This window comes from Rhipicephalus sanguineus, chromosome 3 (assembly GCF_013339695.2).
Source record: "Rhipicephalus sanguineus isolate Rsan-2018 chromosome 3, BIME_Rsan_1.4, whole genome shotgun sequence".
Classification (NCBI taxonomy): Eukaryota; Metazoa; Arthropoda; class Arachnida; order Ixodida; family Ixodidae; genus Rhipicephalus; species Rhipicephalus sanguineus.
This window is the reverse complement of record NC_051178.1, coordinates 132,270,855-132,294,682: the sequence shown is the minus strand read 5'-3', so window position 1 is coordinate 132,294,682 and position 23,828 is coordinate 132,270,855. Positions and strand designations below refer to the sequence as shown.

The 23,828-nt window shown below is 47.8% G+C and overlaps 1 protein-coding gene across 1 annotated transcript in view; it reads right to left on the bottom strand.

The window, feature by feature from the left end:
• Positions 1-7,456: 7,456 nt before the first annotated feature.
• LOC119385856 (chitin synthase chs-1-like) overlaps positions 7,457-23,828 on the bottom strand; it is a 63,217-nt gene continuing 46,845 nt past the window's right edge. The window contains 9 exon segments of the mRNA XM_049414136.1: positions 7,457-7,593; positions 7,833-8,224; positions 8,226-8,260; positions 8,262-8,536; positions 11,282-11,598; positions 13,487-13,764; positions 15,876-16,270; positions 17,178-17,378; positions 20,651-21,023. Of these exon segments, the coding sequence (XP_049270093.1) occupies positions 7,457-7,593; positions 7,833-8,224; positions 8,226-8,260; positions 8,262-8,536; positions 11,282-11,598; positions 13,487-13,764; positions 15,876-16,270; positions 17,178-17,378; positions 20,651-21,023 (2,403 nt within the window).

The window sequence follows — 23,828 nt, the reverse complement described above, 5'->3', positions numbered from 1 at the left end:
AAGAGTAATTTACTAATAGGAAAAAAATCGCTTGTTATCATTAATGTCCCTTTAAAGGAGGTTGGTTCTTATAGGTCCATTGCAATTTTTTGCAGCCAGTTGTCCAGTAACAAAGGAGTGACACTTGCACGGCACTTACCCTCCGCCGGACGACAAATAAGTGTGAGGCAACCTACCGTGTTCCATTATAGGTTTACTAATGGCTCAAAGCGAGTTATATTGCCACTGGCGACACTTTATTTTGTAAAGCTGCAGTTTATATGCGTACTGATTCTCTAAACCGGGGGTCTCTAATTCGCCTGAGCTAGCGGGAGGCAGTCAAGATATTTGGTCTCCCAGAAGGGGCGAGACAGAGAAGGTCAAAGCGGGGTAGGGAGTTTCATCGAAATGTCCGCTAACGTTGCCGTTTGAAAAAAAAAGACCTTTCCCATATCTTATATGTATATGGGCCATTTCTGAAGGGCATTTGACCGTCAGGATTCGAGAAACATATCGATAGTGATCTCCACAATGACTGAAATCTGGACGCCGATTCTGAAATATAGAATGTTTGTTCCAAGGTAATGTTTTAAACCATGGTGGCTGCACGGGGTGCCCCACGAAAAACATAAAAAATGCGTCAGAGCTGTCACGTGTGTGTAGGTGGTGAAGATACGTAGAAGAGAATTTTGACAGCGAAGCTATTCTAGCTCGCCATAGTTTGTGCGGTGTCACCAGAAAGCTCCTCAAGTGAGTATGTATATATGCGCCACAGGAATTGGGCAAGCCCCACTACCGTGTATAGCAAATGCGATGTGTCAAACGAACACGTGAAAGAGTGAGAGAGTAAGAAAGAGATAGAAAATAGAGAGAAAGAAAGCGATTGAAAGAAAGAGGAAGAGAAAAATAGAGAGAAATAAAGGGAATAAAGACATAAAAAGAGAGAGAAGGAGATAGGAAGAACGAGACACGAGAGATATAGAAAAAAAACGGAGAGCAAGAAAGAAAGGAAGAGAGACAAAGAAGCATAGAGATGGAGAAAGATATAGAAACAGACACGAAAAAGAGATAAAAAACCGAGAGCAAGACAAAAAGAAATAAAGGGAAACAAACAAAGAAAGAAATAAAGATAGAAAGAGCGAGAAAGAGAAATAGATATAGAGGGAAAGAACTAGTAAGAAACAGATCCAAAAAAGAGATACTAGAGAAAGATAAGAAAGAAAGAAAAAATTAAAGAAAAAAACGCCAGGCCTGCGCGGAAAGCGCAGCACAGTCACAGCGAAAGCTGGAAGAGCGGCATTTCTAGAGCCCGTTATAAACTCTCCTGTGGCTACTAATACAGGTACATTAGCAACGTACCCACTACGCCACAAAGCGTAATTTTTGGGAAGTTGGGAAGCACCCAGCACGACATTATTCGTTGTTCTGCGGAGAAGCGAGGTACCATATGTAAGGGATTATGTGCAGTTTGTTGATGCGACGGTTGATGACGATGAAGAATTATGGTTGCGCCCTTTGTAATGGGTTGGAAGCTTTAAACGACCCACTAGTTACGTAATGCATATTGTGTGACGCCCGGTCGTTCTTTAACTGTCCCACCACGCTTTATAACACATTTTAACCGGAGAAACGTAGAGCGAGAGAGAGAGAGAGAATTGACTTTATTGAGACCCTGAGGAAATGGATCATGGGAGCCTTATGGACTTCCTTGGCAACCAACAGAAGTGCACTTGCGAGGAACCCACTACGCTATAAACCATTGTAATTTTTGAGAAGTAGGGCAGTAGGCACTGTGCCATTTTTCGTCATTCTACAGACAGCCGTGGTACCTGCTAAACGCATGTAAGGCATTATGCGCACTTTGTTGATGCTGTGCGTGATGACGATGAAGAATTATGGCAGAGCTCTTTGTAATGGGTTGGAAGCATTCAACAACCTACTCGTTGCGCAATTCGCATTGTGTGACGCCTGGTTACAGAATTCGCGTTGTGCGACGCTTGGTGCTTATTCTACTCTTTTACCACGCTATATTGCATATGCTAATGTGGTTACTTCCCGACATGAAGCCTGTATAGGACCTTTTTGCAAAGCAGTTTCAAGCACCGGCATGGCTCAGAGGTTGAATACTGGGCTCCCACGCAGAGGACCCAGGTTCGAACCTCGTTCCATCCTGGAATTTTTTTCTTATTTAGTTTTTTTTCTTATTTCGAGCGATACTGGTTACGGACACCGGCGGCGGCGGCGGCGGCGGCGGCGGCGGCAGCGGCGGCGGCAGCGGCGGCGGCGGCGGCGGCGGACAACTACGGCACCAAAAACGGCCGGTGAAATGATCTCATAACAGCTTTCGCTGTAAAACAAGGAAGGCCAACCCCCAGCTGCGCTCTTCCTTCAGGCTTGGTAATGCGAAGCTGTTATAATTTTTTTTTTTAATACGGGACGAAGACAGTCATGTGCTGGATGGGCCGCTGACCAAAGGTCCGCGGGCCGCGTGTTTGAGACCCCTGCTCTAAACGAATACTTCGCAAACAAGAAAGAACCTTCAGTGGAGGTTGAAGGCACCTCTAAACAAAACCCGATTGGTAGATTTTATGCTGTTCAGCTGGTAACAAATGAAGTTCCCATTTTTACTTGGCATATGCTAACGGTGATACCAGTGATGCAGGGCTTAAAGTTAGGGGGAGGGGGGCGCCCCCTCCATTTTTTGAGGAGTCCCCCCCCCGCCTTGGTAGTCCGACGGTGGTACTGCAGCACCCATTTGACAAGGGATGGTGCTGAACTTTTTGGCAGTAGGGTGATTCCACGTAAGATCGAACAAACGATGGCTGGTCGACCTCTTAAATTTATCTCGAAATTTTATATATTATTGCCTGATGAGTTGAAAGAAGAGACCCGCAATTTGTTTTGCCGCCAAAAATTTTTTCGAAGCACAGGAAATCAATAATGACGAAGAGGTGGAGTGGAGCGCTCATCCGCTCTGCTGTTTTGGGCAACTTTCGTTATGAATTCCACAAAATATATTAAAGTTAGGTAGCTGAAATTTCTTTAACTAAATATATGCATGTTTTTGCCTGTGCTCAGGTATTGTTAGTTTTTATGTGTTGTGTAGATGTTTTTATAAAAAACCTCAAAATTGGCCCAGGAAACATCATTTTCTTTAATTTGAAGGTCTTTATCTAAAAAATGCCTTGTAGCAGAGCGTCGAAAATTCCGCATTACGTTCTTCGCGTACTTATCTACCAAAGTGCCGAATCTTATATTTATATAACTTTTCAGTAAAGAGATACGATCGGGCAAAATTCAAGAAAACACCGAACAATGGAAACTTCAGACGACAATTTTAAAAAAAAGCTATTTTTTATATTTCTTAAACTTTGTCCACTTATTCTCCTCCACATCAGCTTTCACAATCATTGAAAACATATTGCATAATTTCGTTGCACTAATAGTTATGGCCCCTCCAATGAGACCTTTAGGCAAGAATTGGCAATTCCGACTTCTTGCCCAGCAAGTGTATAGAATGCAGGCAGGATTGGATTTCTTTTTATTAAAAGGCCCAGCAGTACCGGAAAAGGTGTTGACGGCACTGAAGACGCTAATTTTGAAATTATTTGGTCACTGCAGCGGCCACGAGCGCGGGACCTGCTTGGCACTCATGGTTCACCTTGGTCTGTTTAGTTTGCGACTCAATTTTCATCCTTTTAGTTGTGTATAACAAGTCTGCTGTAATTGCAAAGATGCATGTATTTTTGCCTACTTTATTAGGCAAGTGGTAGTGAAAATAAAATATAGCATTGTTGTGCCGGACGTTCTGAATACAGTGAGTCAACTAATGTTACTTATTTTGAGCATGACATATATTTAAGCTTTTACATCACGATTTATTTTTGAGAAATCGTTCCCAAAATAATTTCACTTAATGCTTGATTGGATTGAAACGTTGAATGAATGCCCGAAATACATTTGGAATAATATATGTATTTGTATAGCATCCATAAGCATTTGTTCAGTTCTAGAGACAGTTGACTTCACTGCACTGTGATCATCACAAACACCTCTCTTAACTCTTAATCTATAGCAAATATATACAGTGAAATCTCGTAGATACGATTCTGCATGATACGTTTTTCAGCCTAATACGTTTTTTTTGTTTTTTTTCCCGGCCAACATCCCTTGGAAATAATGCATTTTCGTGTGTTTAATACGATCACATTTTTGCCCAGAATTGGATAATACGACCGCGAAAGTGGATCTTGACCGATATATCTAGAAATCCTGCGTTTATTCTTCGGTATGACAGCTCGCACCGCGTTCCAACAACCCACGATCTACGCGTAGCAGAGCCACAGCAGCAGCGGTTTTGCGGCGAAAAGATCGCTGCTAGGCGGCGATCTTTCCTTTGATATATATATATATATATATATATATATATATAAAAATGCCGCTTTGCAATGAAGGTAGACTTTAAGCCCTGCAGTGATGCCTTGAGTGAGTTCGCGAACTTTATTGATTTGGTCGTTTTCCTCCTAAGGGTTAAAAGTAAAACGCGTCCATGTTAGTTTTTCTCTATTAGTCTATAGAATCCAAAAGCGGGACCGCTTATAAGTCTCTTTACTACAGGGCGTGGCACTGGCTCCATCGAGGCAGCTAGCAAAGCGAAAGGCTGCGCTTTGTATCTGTCTGTTTATCTCTAGTAGCACAGGGGAAGCTGCGAATCGTGCCACAGAAATGGCGAACGTTGACTTAACCCGGACATTCATAAACAGTGCGCAGTTGGCTCCACCACTTACCATTTAAGGAGTCTTCAGGACCATCGAGTTCAAGAAAAAAAAATAAGGGGGGAGGGTGGTGATGTTGCATTTGAAGAACTGTTTACACGTCTAGCCCCGCGGAAATCCGGGAACTAAAGAAAGCACGCCATTGCTTCATTTTCATTTTTTCGCATCCATTGGGATGCTTCTTTTCTTTCGAACTCGACCAATGAAGAAAAGGAAAGGGGGGGGGCGGGGCTGCTGTTGTGACTCCTCCTAATGGAGAACCCTGTTACTGATACGCTTGCATAGTAAATCTTCGCCGCAAGTCCAGGAGGCTGACCTCAGCCCTCCCTTCCTAATGTCCTTATCCTTCCAAAGCAATTCAGTTCTGGTCGGAATACCGAGATAGATATCGCAATGCAGTAAAGGCGATATCGAGTTCTTGCACAACACTATCACCTCCGACAAACTTGCATGCCATTGTACGCATATACAGGGGATACCACACCGAATTACCATCATATCGCACGTGATAAGCTGCGCTAAGTGCATGAATGGGCGGCTTGTACAAAGCATAGTAGATGGCCGAAGCAGGAACAGTAGAATGGTAGGTGGGCAGCTAAAGATTTCTCCGGTAGGTAGCACCATTGTATTCGGCTTGCGTGGCGCTCGCAACCAGGTGAACGCCTTTTATTGGGTAAAACAGTTTGTTCATATTGTAAACGCGTCGTCATTTATAAAGTCCGCTCAGATCCTGTCATCTGTATGATGAGCCAGTGCGTTGTAGCTTTCTTGACCGGCGAGATAGCGAAGTGTCGCTCCTGCGACGTCGCAGCATAGCGGCCACAGCTTGTCGACTCAGAGTGCGCTTCAGGCAATTCGTGTCCGTATCGGGAATCGCTGCACGGAAAGGAAGGATTCTGTTAGGTTCGCGGATTGTTGTTTCTGTCTCACCAGAAGTCACATCTTGCCCCCCGGGCCACGCCGTGAGACTAAAGGTTGTTCTCCTTCAGATATATTTGGTTTGGTTTGATTTATTCAAGGCAAAATTGTTACAAAATTGCCTTGGGGGACACGACTAAAGGCTGAGTAATTGCCTGACTTGGTCGTGCCACACTGGCAGCAAAGCAAAAACACACCAGTGAGCACAATAAGCAGGAAACACAACAGCACATGTGATTCTACACGGATCCCATGATCTGCCGTTGAACACTTGCAAAACAAACTCATAGAGCCACGTAAGCCCCACGTCGCGACTTCTTAGTCATGACAGAACATTTTACGCATCCCCCTAACCAGCTCGAGCATATTTATCTATGTTTTGTTCAAACGACAGAATTTTGGGTTACCATACGTCCGCCTGCTCAGTGCTTTAGTCAAATCGCGTTTCCTTGGAGACATCTGCGAGTCGCCCCTTTCACCACGGAGAGCAGGAAAAGGTAAGGCACCTTTATGTCTAACTTCCTTTCTAACCCGGCCCCCATAATCTGTGTAACGACCAGAACGGCTGTTGCGACGGGCAAGTGACAGTAGCCCCATTACCTCCGCGTATTATGTACAAGCGCCTCATGATGTATTGGCATTATACGCCCACCTTAATAATAATTCTGGTTTTACGTCCCAAAACCACGATATGGTTATGAGAGACGCCGTAGTCCACTGGAGGTCTCCGGAAATTTCGACCTCCTGGGGTTCTTTAACGTACGTGCACCTAAATCTAAGCACGCGGTCCTCTAACATTTCGCCTCTATCGGAATGTGGCTGCCACAGCCGGGATTCGGTACCACGGCCCTCGGGTCAACATTAAAGCACCATAGCCACTATAGACTATAGTGGATATAGACTATAGGCGGCAGGTTATGCACACACCTTGCCGCCGCTGCTGAGCGTTGGCCTAGCGTGAGTCAATTAAGTGTCTGACGATAGGCGTGCGCACGAGGGGGGCAGTGCGGGGGGGGGGGGGGGGGGGGGGCAAAGTCTGCCCCATACCTTTACTCAGTCGGACCAGGTTTTTGACGATAATGGCGGCCGAAGGTCCCCGATGTTGCGTTCCGTGAGCTGTTCGACGGGGAAGGGGAAGCACTTGATCATTTCATTTTCATTTTACATCCATTCATGTCGTCTTTTGGACTGGATCAACGACGGGGATGGGAGGGGGGGGGGCTGAGATGAAACTTTGCCCATTCCCCCTCCTGATGGGGAACCCTGCGCACGCCTATGTGCCTGACATTAAGAAGAGCAACACGAAGTGACCGCAGTGGATCGCAACTTACGTAATCAAAGACCAAATCGATGCCTTCGTCACTGTCCGCATTCATGTTCCTTAGGTTGCGAGTGAGGACGAATTCCAGGTCCACCGTCCTCGGGTTTCGAGCTCGCGCGGCACGTCTCCTCCGCACCGTCGGAGAGCGAAGCCTCGGTCGACGGAAGGCGAGGCGGCCAGTCTTTAGGCAATCATAACTAGGATTCTACACTTACCGGACGCTGGTTTGCTCCTGCGAGGTCTTCGATCGTTTCGGGAGCGTCTGGAGCTCTTTAAGCGCGGACAGGTAACCCACGTAGCTCTCCCTAGGCTCGTTCGAGTCCAGGATGGAAGCAGGTAGCCGGCTCGCGCCGTCGTCCACAACGGTTGTGCTTCAAGTCGATATCTCCAGAGAGAATAACACGTATCCGAAAGCACGGACGGGGTGTGGTTCCACAAATGCACCGCACAATGACGACGTGGATCACCATGCCGCACACTTGCAAGAGCAGGATGAAGGCGAAAAGGCGATGAACACCATGCCCAGTGGTTCGAGCCGCTGGTAGTTGGAATGCACGACGACGAACTCGGCGGAAGGCACGTAGCCGATGGTCACGTTGGCTTAAATTTGTACCAGAGGCCACTCGATGTACAACGTGCTCTTGCATTCGTGCTGGAAAGCCGCAGGGGCGTCAGCACCCGTCCCGGTTTTCGCTATTTTCCTCGCTTACGAAAGCTCTGCTCGCCGTAACAATGGACCGTTGTAATCATAATAAGATAATCTACCATCGAAGCTCAACTTCCGGTTTCTCTTTAGTGTCCCTTTAAGAAGACGGTGACCGCAGTGGATCGCAACTTACGCTCGATGCCTTCGCGATTCATGTTCCTTAGGTTGCGAGTGAGGACGAATTCCAGGTCCACCGTCCTCGGGTTTCGCCACGTCTCCTCGCCGGGAGCGCCGCTGTTGGCCGGAGGCAGGTCTTCGATCGTTTCGGGCGTCTGGAGCTCTTTAAGCGCGGACAGGTAACCCACGTAGCTCTCCCTAGGCTCGTTCGAGTCCAGGATGGAAACGGAGGCCAGTACGTGCGAGAAAGTGTGAAAGCGGTGGATCACCATGCCGCACACTTGCAAGAGCAGGATGAAGGCGAAAAAGGCGATGAACACCATGCCCAGTGGTTCGAGCCGCTGGTAGTTGGAATGCACGACGACGAACTCGGCGGAAGGCACGTAGCCGATGGTCACGTTGGCTTGCCAGAGGCCACTCGATGTACAACGTGCTCTTAGTGGTGCTGGAGGAGCACGATGACCAGGACGTACATGGCGTTGCAGAAGAGCAGCGCCGATGCGACGCGGTTCCGGAGCGCGTCGAGTTTGCCCTGCATCTCGTGCACCGTGGACGCGTCTTTCGCCTTCTCGGGCTCCAGGAATTCCGTGATGAGGGAATTCCAGAAACTGTCTTCCTCCGGCTCCAAAGCAGCGTGTACGCAGTGCCTCAGCTTAGGATGACTGCGCCAGGCGGAGTGATCGCACTCTGCTGCCGCGCCCTGAGATGCCGGTACGATGCCTGCATACGAAAACATTACAACTATTTGCTCAGTTTTGTCTATACTGTCGTGGAAACATACAACGCAACTGCTAAAGAACTCGCCGCGTTGGCCCAACGGCAATCGAGTACCGCTGTTGAGCTCGAAGTTATGGGTACAGTCCCGGTAGCGGCGCCAGCATTTCCCCGTGAGCTAAAGAACGCTCGTGTTCTTAGATTTAGGTACGTGGTGAAGAACCTCATATATCCGCATTTAATCCGAATTCCCCCGCTACATGATAAGCGTCATGGTTTAAGTACGTATAAAACAAGCGACTCTTCTGATTGTGCGTCGATCGCTGCTTGTTGAGGCGGCAGACTTGTATATCTCATGAGTCGAAGCGCGTTCACTACACGAACGGCACCAAAATGGCGACACATGACGTCATCAGTGACGTTGTGAATGATATCGTGGCGTCGTCCGATGGCGTCATCACAGGCATAGCTTATTATTTAATGAGTGTCTCGTTAGAGCATACGCTTTCGCCCTCTCGCCTCTAGCATTTCCTAAAGGAACTGTGCCTTATATACGGGTATACATGACGAATAAAGGTCACTTTCGCTGACCAAGGTTTTTGCTCGCTGTCTTCTTTATGTCAGCAGCGTAACTAAGAATTGCCTTCTTCAACGAATTATAAAGTAGGGGATCCACCATATTGTATTTTCAGGAATAATTTTCACCAACTGCATAAGTTAATCAACGTGTGCTTTGCACACGGGTGTTTTTGCACTCGGTTTGCATCGAAATGTGGTCGTCAGGGTCCGGAATCCAACCCGCGACATCGAGCTGCGCTGTTGATAGAAAGCGCAATCCACGGAGCCAAGCGCCGCGACTGTTCGCGCGGGAAACACGTCCCCGTCGAATGCACGGGCGAGCGCGCGGCGGCGATCCGTCGCGCGTGAATGCGATGTACCACGACACTTACTTCACCATTCCTTCCGCCATTATTCCCAGGGACTTTCATTGTCAGGCAACATACGTCTATACGGTGTATTCGCAGGGAAGCGCAATTGCTGTTTCTTTCCGCGGGTGCGTTTATTTTGTCGTTACGCAAAAAAAGGGGGACACTGCGCGTGCCGTGGAAGCCGTTGCCCAAGCCACGCAGAAGGCGTATCTTCCAGCCTTCTTCGCAAGTGGGTCGTTTGTCGGCTTTCTTTGTTCGCCGTGCACGCGGACAGCTGCTCGCGGTCACGTTCGGCGCGCCCGAGCGCGTTCGGTAACTGTCGGGTGGCGAGAAAAATGTATGCGAGCGAGCGCGCGCGCGCCGTCACCTGCCAGGCCCATCGCCGCGATTGACCCGCGCTATAACGCCGGCTTCTCCTCCGTGCTTTTTCTTCGAGATCGATGCAGACGTCGGAAGCGCCCAACCGAAAGCGTGAACTTTCACTGTTGCGCATGGTCGTTAACGATCACTCAGCTCTAGCCGCCAATATGCAATGCAGCAGTGCAAGACACCTGCGCACCCAGTCCTCCGATTCTCGGTGCCTGTGGCCCCGTTCTAGTCGCCAGGTGTTTTAGCATATCGTTACTGCCGAGCGCGCACTGCTCGCACGCAGGCCAGACAAACGCTGGACCCGACAACGTTACGACCGCTTACGACAGCTCGGTTTACTGATGCCGGCTGCGTGGTCGGGGACAAAGGGGGACAATAGCATAGTTTATAAGCGGCGCGCGACGAGTCGCCCACACGCGTTGCGAATTTCACTGTGAGGGAAAGCCTACGTCATGGTGTACTGCGCCTGGCTTCGCTTTTTTTTTTCGACGCCAGATATTGAATTCGCTGCCGCAAAGAGTACATTTTTCTGGAAAATTGTTCTCCATGTGTCAATCACGTAAGGAGCGTCGCGAGAATTCTAAGAAGGGGATACAGGTTTCGTTGTGTGTTGCGAGTTTGTGCGTCCACGATTGAATATACGACTGCTATATTCGGCTCAGCTATATATACTGTTCGTCGGGACAGGATGGCGTACCTGGCCGAGTTTCGCATTGATGGAAAATATGCAGCAGGGTCTTTCGCATCATAGATGTTTACAGGAGAGCAAACTTGGTCACTATTCAAAAACTAAGAGCAAGTTAAATTAAGATTGCAGCGCTTTTGTCACGTTATAAGAAGAAACAGAAATTTTCACTAGGCAGCTTATTCTGCGGCAGCGTAATATGTTTAACTTGTGCTAAACTTTGTAACAGGGTGACAAGCAGAAATGTTTCGTCAAAGCGGCTCTTATAGCTTGTAATGGGCCTTGTGTATCGGATACAGCTTCTAGTTACGTTCCGCTATAGTGCCTGAATCAACACTGCCGACGATGGCACCCAAAACAACCTCTCCATAGGGAACCCAAGCTCAAGTTTAGGCGCGACGCTCGCGCGGCTGAGCTATGCGTTACATAGGGGCAGACGCTGGCCGCGAAGGCGGCTTTTCTCCGGATTTGCCAGCGGCGGCGGCAAGGACACGCGCGCGCATGCGCTCCTCATACGGCCCAGAGCACTGCTAGTCAGCAATAGTTACATTGTGGCGCACCACAGATGCGATCTGAGAGCTCTGCGCGTGCGCGGAAGCGGGGGCGGTGTTGTGGCCGCGGATGCCCCCAGTTGCGATAAGAGCAGTGGCGCCGCTCGACGTTGCTTTGGAAGCCTATTGGCAGCAACCGTCGAGCTACTGGACGGGATTGCCGCTGTTCCGAGAAATAGCAGGACAACTTAAACACGAACATCGGAGGACATCTTACCACTGGGCTTAAGTTCCTTACGCTGTCCATGTTCGTCCGCGCTTTCCTCCTCTTCGCTCAAGACGGGCATCTTGGTCCCCCCGCTCTCTTGCAACAAGGGCTCGTGGCTTTCCGATCTTGAGTTGCCCTTGCCGGCCACTTTCATGGAGAAGTCTCCCCACGAGCTCCTTCTGTGTGAAGACTGTGTGCACCAGAGACAAGTGAGTATATCGCCCAGGCGGCACGTCATCAGTGCCTGCACCGCCGCACCGTACCGGCCGGTGCTGGAGGTTGCGTGGCCCGCTACGTCTTGCGCTGTGTTGGGTGTAGTGGTCTCCCTGCAACATGGTAAACAATGGCATTACAAATAAATGATCAATCACCTTCATGTGGCACCATGTATTGGGCAGCGTTATATGTTTACTTTTTTCCTGTTCAGACATAAGGGCGAAGGTACTAAAGGGGTCATGGACCACTTTTCCAAGTAATCTTCTAAAGACCTCTGTATCGGAGTTTATCGCCGCATGAATTGATTGCCACAAATATTTCTCGAACCCGTCAAAAACGAGCGGAGATACAGGGGTATCTGTCGCGCGCTTTAAGCGCTTTCTTGTTAAAATTTCTAGGCGGCACTCACCGATAAAAAATTGACCTTTTTTGAATTTAGCTTGATCCTTTGTAATCTGTATGCAGGCCACATGATTCGCTTTGCTCATCCTTTGTGCGGATTCGTGGTGCTTATATGTTCAGTCGTTAAAAAAAAACAAAAAAACAGTTGGGAGTTAGCGCTTGTCTCCCTCCTTTGTGTCCCTGTCAACTGTGCGCGCTGCAAATTTTTACACGAATACCTGCCAACTCGCCCAACTATCAGTTTTACTTCAAGCGCTTTCTTGCGAGACTGCTGGAAGCTAAGTAGGGAGAGATGGCACGGGGGAACGAAGTTACGTCAGCGCGCGCCGTGACCTTGAGCGCGTGTGATGAAACGCGATCGCTCTCTCCCGTTGTGATTCCTGTGCGCGAGTGTGGCTCACTGTGTAACGTTAGCAGACTATGGTGCGCTGCGCCGGCACGTGGCGGCGCCCCGTGGCAAGAAGCACATCTGGTCCAAACGACGCTCTAGATTTATGTTGGCTAGTGACCAATAGCATGCTCTCTGCTGTTCGACGTCAAGCAGCAGGCGCCGGCAGCTCCGAAGAGAGGGAGCACGTGCCTCTGTATGAAAAGAGGGCGCCTGAGAAAATGGCAACTTCGCGATCCGCTTGTAAACTCTCTTCGCCGCGCACGACCGCAAGGTTTGACTGAGATGTTCATAGCAGTGTCTGCTATCCGCAGGATGTGTTTTCTAACCAAGCCCCCCAGGGGTGGTTCATGACGTCATTAACAAAGAAAGAGATAATCATCCGATGGGCCCATTTTGAACTGGCTGTATTGCACCACCGATATTGCGCAAACACTCCGTGTGCTGGTACTTCACACTGCTCTCGTTAAGTGAACGAGAAAATGCGGAGACATTTACGGGGCACATTTTACCGAGTACATGTGGGCAGGGGCATGTTCGACGCGTGCCTGTGAAGGAAGCATATCTCGAGCGCTCGGACCCACGACCTCCCGCAAGCTAAATATAAGGAAGACGAATGAAGAAGCTGCGAGATAATTGTTTTGATGTGTTCGCACAAATTGCGCCTTCACGATTTTGAACTCACTGCACCCTATACTACACGGGTCTGCACGCCTTAGACCTTAGGATTCTACAGGAACAAATCGTGGAAGGTTCCTTAGAGACTTGTTGCTGAAGCGGACCTACGCCTAGAAGACAACAGAGACAGCAAGTTCGCAAAACTCGCGTATACGTGAATCGAAACGGGCAAATGGGGACAAAAGGAAGAAAATACGAATATGCGCACGAATAATAGTGAACAAAACAGTGTTTACAAAACGCAGACATGCAGTTCTATACAGTGCGTGACTTTTGCGTGTTTTATTGTCTCGGACTATTCTTGCTTTCTCTTTGTGATTACTTCGTTTTCCTCTCGCTTACTTCGGTCGCGGAACTATGAGACACGATGCCTACGTATCCCGCAGCTTTATTTCTTTTTCTTATGACGTAATTTCCACGCGATGTCAAACCCGCGTGCGTACGTGTCCACGTGTGTGTACGTTTAATCGTACGTGTGTTATAATTAAATAGATCTGTAGAGAGAGCGAGATAGAGGGACTTGCGTGTACCTTGTGCCCCAGGAGACGACGTTGAGGTTGATGACCGAGTAGAGAGCCAGGATGAGGTACATAGAAGGCACGAGCACGAAGTATAGCAGGCCGTGCACCACACACTGGAACTCCTGCGGGTGCACCATGGCGGCGAAGACGAACACGAGCAAGGTGACGATGAAGAAGATGGACGAGGGCGACGCGATTCCGTCCTCCTGAATCTGCAGTGCCGTGCCCACCATCACGGAGGCCATGAGCAACGCGTAGGCCGCCGACAACACCTCCGCCACCATGATCTGGAATGTTAAGGGTCAATTTGGTGGGAAACTGGGACGCGCATTTCCGGTTCTTGTACTCTTGGGAAGCCTGAGTTAAGACAAACATTAAGTGCTGTTACGAGAGGCACCAGGGTCTTATGACACGAGGGCCAAAGAAATGGGCTGAGGAAGATACAGGCAGTGAAAAGGCAAAAGGTATAACCAAAGAAACAAACGTTTAATCCATAACGAGGACAGAATACGAAGCATATGGACGAAGAATGCTCTGGACGATAGAAGCGCCGGCCTTTTATAACCATTGAGACCCTAGGAGGGGAAGGATGCAGCTTTGCGGTTCGGGGTTCGTCTCTGAGAGAGACGCCAACAAGGGAGAGAGCACGGCACAGGGGCTGCGCGTTCTGAATATCAGCTCGGTGGTGAAGCACATTCCCAGGGAGTCCAGCCTAGGGGAGCCTTTACGGAACTGGGTCGGAGCACGTAAATAACAGTATACATTACATTACCGTAATCCGAACTTCAATGCATTAAGAGTGCTGTAAATGGAACACGGAAGAATGCGTGAACAGGACGTAGAAGGTACGCTGCGCTGTTCAGCGCATCGTGTACTTCTGTGCCCTGTTCCTAGCGCTATTTGTTCATTGAAGATAAAGAGCACTCTAGCCGTTGCTTCCATTAACAGACGGCTCTGCGAAACACGTCTGACCAAACAATCTCTGGTGCCCTGAACATGGAGGATGACCGAGCGCACTGGAACTTTATAACTTCTTCACGACCGGTCAACGATAGTGAATTACACACTTTCCTGTACATTCTATACACTTTTTCTCAGCAGTCGCCACAAGTGATGCGTGCTCCTGATTCATTATGAACGAAGAGTGCGCGTTCTGTGCCCTGCATACGCTGCGATGACACCTTTATGCAAAGTATAAGTGCGAACAAGCCAGCAATTTCTGACCGGGAGAGTAACATGCAGGGATGCAACAGCTGCGCCAATTGCGCCAATTTGATACAATTTCTTATTTTTGCGCCAAGCTGAGCCAAAACCGTGAAATTTGTTAAAATTGCGCCACGCTGCGCCAAAATGCCTGACAAGCTTAAAATTTTCTCAGTTGCGCAAATTTAAGCGAGAAATGGAGGCCGCGTTGGTCATTTGCAGTGTGGGCATCGTCATCCAATACAGACGCGCAGACCCTAACCCTAACCCCCCGCGAAAGAAAAGAAAAAAGTCAGTTTCACCGGAAAGACGAAGCAATGAATGCGATAGCACCAAATTGTAATGCTATACGAAGTGAGGCTGGCAGCAAACTCTTTTGTATCCGATCTCTCGTAACCAAAGCAAACATACTGACTTTTGGAAATAAAATGTGTTTTTTGTAAATTCCATGTCTTTTCTGCCGCATTCTCGCGCCAGCGAAATTCCCGCAAGCGCGAAATTTTGTGCTTTCCCCGCCGATTTCGTTATTGCGGGTTTCAACTGTACGTATGCGACATTCGGTGACACAAAAGATGGAAAACTTTTTCAAGGGGCTCGTTTCATTGTTAGACACAACCAAATCAATCCAATAGACATTCAGACTAAGGAAAGCCTGGGGAACATTAATTGTTGTCTTTAATTGTAGTGTTGTCATAGGCGTGCGCAAAGCGCTGAAGAGGGGAGAGAGAGGGGGGGGCTCCCCCCCTCCTTAATCATCTAAGGGTGGCGCCAAGTGAGCCCCATATCTTTACTAAGTCGGACCTGTTCCGTCATTGTTCAATGTCCAGGGTTATGGTCATGCCGGTTTTTGACTATGATGTCGGCCTAGGATCCCTGATTTTACATTCCAAGAACTGTTTACTTCGGACCTTTGGTCCTTCCCACCTTTGCTTGCCTTTGGTCCTCTGGAAAGCCGGGGACCAAAGGCAGGCAGGCCGTTGTGAGAAGGATGTCGTCGCTTCATTTTCATGTTTGGATCCATTGCGAAGTTTGTTTTCTTTCGGACTCGACCAACGGGATGGGGGGAAGGGGGGGGGGGGCGAACCCTGCGCATGCCCACGAGTGGTGTTGTGATTTGATTATGTTTATATACTTTTTCACGATCTGTGTACCTAATCGAGAGATAGCGGGTCGGGCTGAGCGTTGGTATACGTGCCTGAATCTTTTGGGGGCACAAGAAGCAGACGGCGACGAAGCACAGGACCGGCACGGCGTTGAAGGTGGACGCCATCAGTAAGGACACCTTGAAGCAGTTGACGAACGCGCCGACCAGCATAAGGAAGATGGTGCCCGGCCCGAGTATGGTGCCCACGAGCAGCATGCCCTGGTAGGCCATGTAGAAGTGCGAGATGCCGCTGTTGTTGCGAGCCATCTTCCGGGCGTCCATCAGAATATCGATGATGTTCGCCATAGTTGATGGAGTCCAGCGGCGTCGCTGAGTGTAGAACTCCTCGAACGTCTCGGGACAGCGGGTGTAGGCGTCCGAGGCGGCGCTGTACTCAACCTGGTATCCCTGCTTGAGCAGTAGGGTGCAGAGCCAGCGATCTTCGCCTGCGACGCATACAGGAGGCACCAGGAAGTAGTGAGACTTCAACGGTTACAACGCCACACTGGCTATCGAGCTACCAGGGCTGGCGCCAGAGGGGGGCTTGTGGGGGGCTGCAACCCCCAAAATTTTCGCCTGCCCCCCCCCCCCCCCCCTTAGGACCTCGCTGCAAGCTAGCAACACTGCTGACGAACACATAATTTACGGCTATACTCTAAGAAAAAAAAAATATTACCTGTTACTATTTTTGGTAAGTCCTGACTTGCCGCTTATATAACTCCCTTTAAAGATACACGTTAACCCTCTTTTGGAGAGTCGCGCCTCCCACGACTCTCCTAAGAGAGTATAATGATCTGCAAAGACAGTTCACGTTATCTTTGAAGAGAGTTATATAAGCAGCAAGTCAGGACTCACCATAAAGAGTAACACGTAATCTTTATTATTATTAGTATTATTAAAGTGTAAAAACAGTTGAACAGGTGTGACCAAAACCCATGCCTGTGTTGTCGTTTCATACTCTTTTCTATCGTCTTCTCCGTGTTAGTGACATACGTGCCCTTCGTCTATACATCTATACATGACATTCCGCTGATCAACTTGAGGCCGTGGGTTATATTTACCGACAGTGCCGACCGCGCTGGAACATAAGCAATACGCCATGAAGCCCGCTTTTGCATTCCGGGTTTCTCACGTCATGGCGACGGTGAACTTATCTGAAATGTCATTACGGGAAGCGTAATTGTCGGTTCCAGCCCGGCGTCGCGAAGCACCGTTCTATCCAGAGAGATATTTTGTGCCCTCGGAAAAGAGAAAAAAGTGATTGCGTACAAAAGAAATGGCTCAAATCTTAGAGACGAGGGAATCTGCGGATCATTCCTCAACGTATTTTGCGCAGTAAATTGGTCTACGAACCTTGATCGTACTGAACGAAGTGTACCGCTTCCGTGGCCTTGGTGGTGTAGGTCCTCAACACGTTGTCGGCCATCAGTGCTTCGCTGCGGAACAGCGAGAAGCAACCCGGACTGCACAGCACACAGCCCAGCACGTGCTCGGTGGCCTTCTGCAGCCAGTGGCCGACGGCGTACTCGAACTTCTGGTACCACACCATGGGACCTGCAACCCGCGCATTTATAAGTGTTCCACGCTACTGTGGTCAGTTTCACATATGTCTTATCATGCGTCGGGAAGAAAAAGAATATATAATGCACCTTGCGTGTTATTGGCTATTTCTCGAACGCGCGCCCTCCGTTCAGTACATATGCGCGTACAAACGAATAGACAAAGTACGAACTTGACTAAATATCAACGACAAGTACAGGAACTGGACAAGAATCTTTTGATGAGTCGGCTTCTGCGTTTATTTCCTTCAGTCACACTTACACACTTCTTTCTCGATACACTTTCTTTTCTCGATAGTATTCCCCGCCCACATCGCCGTACAGTACAGTGTGCTACAGTTCGTTGTCGCGATGATGTCGCGATTGTTTATCGCAGGTTGCGCTTGAACTAAATTGTCACATGACACGCTGATACTGGTGCTCTATTCATTGAACTAGCATGTGAACACACGTGCTACAATCGTTCATTGTTGCATGGCTGTCAGATTCTCTGAGCGTCAGCCTCGGCATCGAGGTATACGGTTTCAACCCGACGTTGTGTATTAAATGCGAAGCATTTCTTAGCGAACTTCTCCGATTTTGAGCGTATCTATCTATCTATCTATCTATCTATCTATCTATCTATCTATCTATCTATCTATCTATCTATCTATCTATCTATCTATCTATCTATCTATCTATCTATCTATCTATCTATCTATCTATCTATCTATCTATCTATCTATCTATCTATCTATCTATCTATCTATCAGGGGCGTAGCCAAGGGGGGGGTTGGGGGGGGTTCAAACACTCCCCCGAAATTTTTCGATTTTGCCTGCGTATATAGGCAGGCACACATACAAACGCACGCACGAACATACATAAAGTATGGTTGAACCCCCCCCGAAAAAAATTTCTGGCTACGCCCCTGCTATCTATCTATCTATCTATCTATCTATCTATCTATCTATCTATCTATCTATCTATCTATCTATCTATCTATCTATCTATCTATCTATCTATCTATCTATCTATCTATCTATCTATCTATCTATCTATCTAGCCGCCTACGACTTTGTGCTCTCCTGGCCGTTTCGTTAATCGGATGTATACCAAAATTTGTATGGCATAACATGACCGTATTACAAACATAAATGACAGGTCATAACATGAATATCATGACACGCATGTCACAAATAGCATGATTTACATTCCACGGCCTTGGGGCTCTTGCGGCCGTTCCGTTAATTTCATATATGCCAAAATAGGTATCGCGCGCCAAGAGTTCATGACGAACAGAATGACAGGTCCTAACGTGCAAATCATGACACGCATGTCATGTGCAGCATGATTTACATGACATGGTCTCGGTGCACTAGCAGTTGTTTAAATGAATGGATATATATGAACACTGGCATGACGAGACATTTCTGTATGACGAACATAACTGACACGTGGTAACATGAAAATCATGACATGTATGTCATGTACGACATGATTTACATGCCACGCTCATGGCGCACTCGCAGCTGTTTCGCTAGATTGATATACACCAAAATTTGTATTGCGCGATGTGACTGTATGAAGAACATGAATAACAGGTGCTAACAAGAAAACCATGACATGCATGTCATGTATGTCATGATTTACATGCCACGCTTATGGTGCATTCGCGGCCGTTTCGCCAGCTTGATATAAACCAAAATTGGTATTGCGTGACGCGAATGTATGACGAACGTAAATGAGAGTGGTAACATGAAAATAATGACATGCAAGTCATGTACGACATGATTTACATGCCACGCTCATGGTGCGCTCGCGGCCGTTTGTCTAGATTGATATACACCAAAATTGGTATTGCGCGATGTGACTTTATGAAGAACATGAATACCAGTTGGCAACATGAAAACCATGACATGCATGTCATGAATTACATGCCACGCTCATGGGGCATTCGCGGCCATTTCGCTAGCTTGATATACACCAAATTTGGTATTGCGCGACGCGTCTGTACGATGAACGTAAATGAGAGGTGGTAACAAGAAAATCATGACATGTATGACATGTACGACATGATTTACATGCCACGCTCATGGCGCACTCGTGGCCGTTTCACTAGATTGATATACACCAAAATTGCTATTGCGCGATGTGACTGTGTAAAGAACATGAATAACAGGTGGTAACATGAAAACCATGACATGCATGTCATGTGTCATGATTTACATGCCACGCTCATGGTGCATTCGCGGCCGCTTCGCTAGCTTGATATACACCAAAATTGGTATAGCGCGACGCGACTGCATGACAAACGTAAATGAGAGGTGGTAACATGCAAATCATGACATGCAAGTCATGTACGACATGATTTACATGCCACGCTCATGGTGCGCTCGCGGCCGTTTCGCTCGCTTGATATACACCAAAATTGGCGTTGCGCGACGTGACTGTATGACAAACATAAATGACAGGTGGTAACATGAAAACTATGACATGCATGTCATGATTTACATGCCACGCTCATGGTGCATTCGCGGCAATTTCGCTAGCTTGATATACACCAAAATTGGCACTGCGCGACGCGACTGTACGACGAACGTAAATGAGAGGTGTTAACTGGATATATACCAAAGAAGTGTATGGCATGACACGAGTGCGGGATGAACATAAATGACAGGTCATACATTGTATATACCAGAATATACGTTTCATAAGCATGGTGTATACCAGATTGTGCATGCATGCGTGTATGGCAAACATGCGATATATGGTGAACTAGGTGCCATGGCATGAATGATTTCATTTGGCTCAAAGACAAAGAAGGCGATGTATGCAGGTCTTTGCTGGCTGCTTCGCATTACATCGATTCCCAGAGTGCGTGGCATCTGCCGGATTTTTTCTTAAACGGTTTCCATCCGCGTAATCACATCATCGGTCGCGCACTTGCGTATGCACGCACATTTACAATACAACGACCCCGTGGCGTCTTTTGCTTTGCGCATTTTGTGTGGCGGTGGTGGTGCTGTTACGTATGTGAGGACTACGCTTGTTCACGCGCTGATAGCTTCTGAGAACCTTGAGACGTGTCATAAGTAAAATATAAAGGATAATTGATTATACCGGTTTCTGCATGGCTGTTTCTCGTTATTTTCTCAGGAGTGAATCGGTACAGAGAAGGAACCGAACCTAGCCTGCAGAAGAGCTCTTATAGTCTTATAGACTACCGCTGTTTAAGAAAGAAAGAAAGAAAGAAAGAAAGAAAGAAAGAAAAAGAAAGAACAACGCACCAGCTCCAATGGGGTGTATCCTTCCGCAAGCGGCACCGAGTCCCGGGTTGTTCTTCATGTGGTCGAGGAGGTAGAGCACGGCCTCCGGCCGGAAGCTGATGTCTCCGTCGAGGGCGAGGATGTAGGAGTTCTGCTTGCGCACCTCCTTGCTATGGGGCTTGAGATTGGACTGTGCGAGTTGGTGTCCCAGCAGGTAGTACATGTACATCACTTGCGACCAGCGCTTCTTGTTCCGGATGCGGCTGCGGTCCTTGAGGTGCACCACGAGTCCGTTGCGGCCCGGCATGGTCCAGACGAGCCGGCCACCGTACGGAGTGTCCAGCACGCGCGGAGGGCGCAGGCAGATGTCATTCAGCCCGTACACGCTGCTGTTCTTGCGACCAGAGAGAGAGAGAGAAAGGGAAGAAGAGTGATGCTCGTGCTAGTTCGTCGTCGCCGTCGTCGTACGTTCTGCCGCAGCTTAGCTTTGGCGCAGAAGTACGAGGAGCCGAATCCGTCTTTTTCACGATGCCACGGCGCATGCGCCCTTCCCCTAGCGGAAAGTCACGAAACGCCTCTTGATCTCGGAGGCTTTTGTTATGGCGATACTACTTGCCCCGACCCTTAACGAAACCCTACCAAACCGGCAGAGAGCAGTACAGGAAAATGAAAAAAAAAAAAGGTGGATTCACAATGCTTTTCGTTTTTAAGTTCTGTTTGCAATTGGTATGAGCTTTCGCTAATAGCCTGCTTAGTGGCAGGATTGCCTTAAGTTCCCTCTTACGAAGAATTATAATGCAATGGTATTTAGCGCACGCGAGGCTAATATAAGACAGAGGCACATACAATTGAAAAGGGCTAGGAGGTTATTCGGTGTAGGGTAGGCTAAGCGAGCTTTTTACAAATACCCCTTACTGTTCTATAGTGATGCGCCGAAGAGTTGAATTATAAAACTGGTTTATTCAAAGCTCTAACGCTACATGACTGGGCGACGCCCTATATGCGTCGTACCGCGATGCGAATCGAGCGTCCAATGCCCCCGGGTAGATCACGTGCCTCTTGGATACTTGAAGCCCGTGCCACCTGAGACCTGAGCCCATAAGCGTCGCTCTCTCCACATACCGTCCGGCGCATAGCAACCGGGTGTGTTCAGATAAGGACAGACCAAGGGGGGTCCCGACTATTTTTTGTTTTGCACGAAATTTTTATATGAGCTGGGCAAATGTCTCTATAGAAAGGAATGAACCTTCGTTTTGCGGAAATTATCACGGATTACTAGGAAAAAATTACCGTTTCACAACAGGTGGAAAAAGGCAATTCTGCAACTTTCAGATTTCACAACTTTGGAGGCCTATCACTAAAAACTTAACGCATTGTGGACATCAGTGTTAATTTTTCGTAAATCTTCAGCAATAGTGCTATCGGCCTACGGAAATTTAAATTTCTGTGACTGACAGTACATTTTTGAAAAATTGCAAAACTTTGATTTTTGAGCGGCTGCCTCTGCTGACCCCAAGTTCAAGGGTCTTTTTTCGCAGTTTTCGCTAAAAGCGCTGAAGCTGAAAATATCTCTCGCAAGTCTACGAAAGGTTTTCGCTAATTAAGCAAAACGTTATGCGACTACACTGCATATTTATTTCGTTATAAAATCCCAAAAATGCCATAATTCCAAAACTAGCGAAAATTGCAACATTTTAGGGTCGTTTAAAAAAAAAATAATCATCGACCGATTTTTATGAAATGATGGACTATACCCGGCCATGACTGCTAAATATTGTGCTGCAAAAATATGTTGCATTATTTTGTTTGAAGTGAGAAAATTGAGCTTATTTTAATACCCATGTATAGTCTTAACATCAATGTGCGCGTTCTAATGATAAAATGAATTTAATAGACATATTTAGGTTCGTAGCTCGCTTTTTTGGTTTAATAATGACGATGGACCCAGCTTGTGTCTTTTTTACTGTTTTGAGACACAGAAAAGCTGAGCTTGAATTTTTCAGAGCTCCTCTGTCTGTATCCATACTACGGCACATTGAGGCAGCAGGCACGCGAGAGCGCGTACAGCAAGACCAGAGCGTAATTGAATGCCACCCGCAAGAGAGGGAAACAAAAGTACGTATAACAGTCAAGCACTCCGAGAACCTGTGACGGAGAACACATGACCGTCGTGAAATGCGAGGCGCACCGCGGTGCGCCTGCAACGGTCGGACCCAGACAGGAGAGAGCGTTCCCCTCACACCTGAAAAACAGTTTTTGGGGTGTAGACCATATGTCAGTCTGGATAGTGAACTCTAACAAGAAGTCGTGTTGTTTTCTACGTGTGTCAATGATACAGTTTTTTCATCACATTGTAGTTACTCTAGTGTCGTCCTCTATTATTAATAATAAGTTATTTCGTAAGCAGATAAGATAGAGATTGCGGAGTAAGTAAGAAGCCCACTGCAAGCAGCTCTCTTCACGTAAACCCTGGTGTCAAGACATCAGCTGCGATCCGGCTACTGAACTTTCGTTATTGCACTAAGAACTTCCTTGGACGCTACCTTCACCCCAAAGTGATTGTACCTTATACTCACTGTAACCTACTGTGTCACCGAGAGACCTCACTGTGGCACAGTTCTGATGGCGAAGTTTCCTGAACGAAATTGCTGCGCCGACTACTTAAGAGGCACAAGCGGAAGATCAGGTTTCAAAGGAATTTCCGCAGTGTCAAAGACTTGGGAATTGACAATCTAAAGAAAGTGTTGGAAGCTGACACAGCGCTCAGAGTGCATGAATCGCACTTTGTGTGCCAGAATTGCTTTAGGAACTTTAAGGAAGACATTGAGCATATGGAAGAGGAATCCAGTCAGTCCAATGAGGGTTTTCCAGACTACAGAGGAAGTTATGGAAAGCATTAAGGCAGTCGTTGGTGCCCCATCAGCAGTGTCGCCACTAAGCCTCCTCGGAGTGTAAAGAAAGGGAAGAGACTCTCGTACGCAAAGCGCAAGGCAAATGAAATTACTGGAGCTGCTGTAAGAAACATTCGATGCGGAATTCGCACAGCATACGGTATTAAAGACATTCCATCACAATTCAGTTTGCTGCGCCTGTGCCAGCTGGAAGAAAAACCTACACACAGCGTACATCAAGTGCACATCTTTTCGAGAGCGCTGCCCGTCTGCTATCCTTGATACATCTGACCTAACAATAAAGAGGG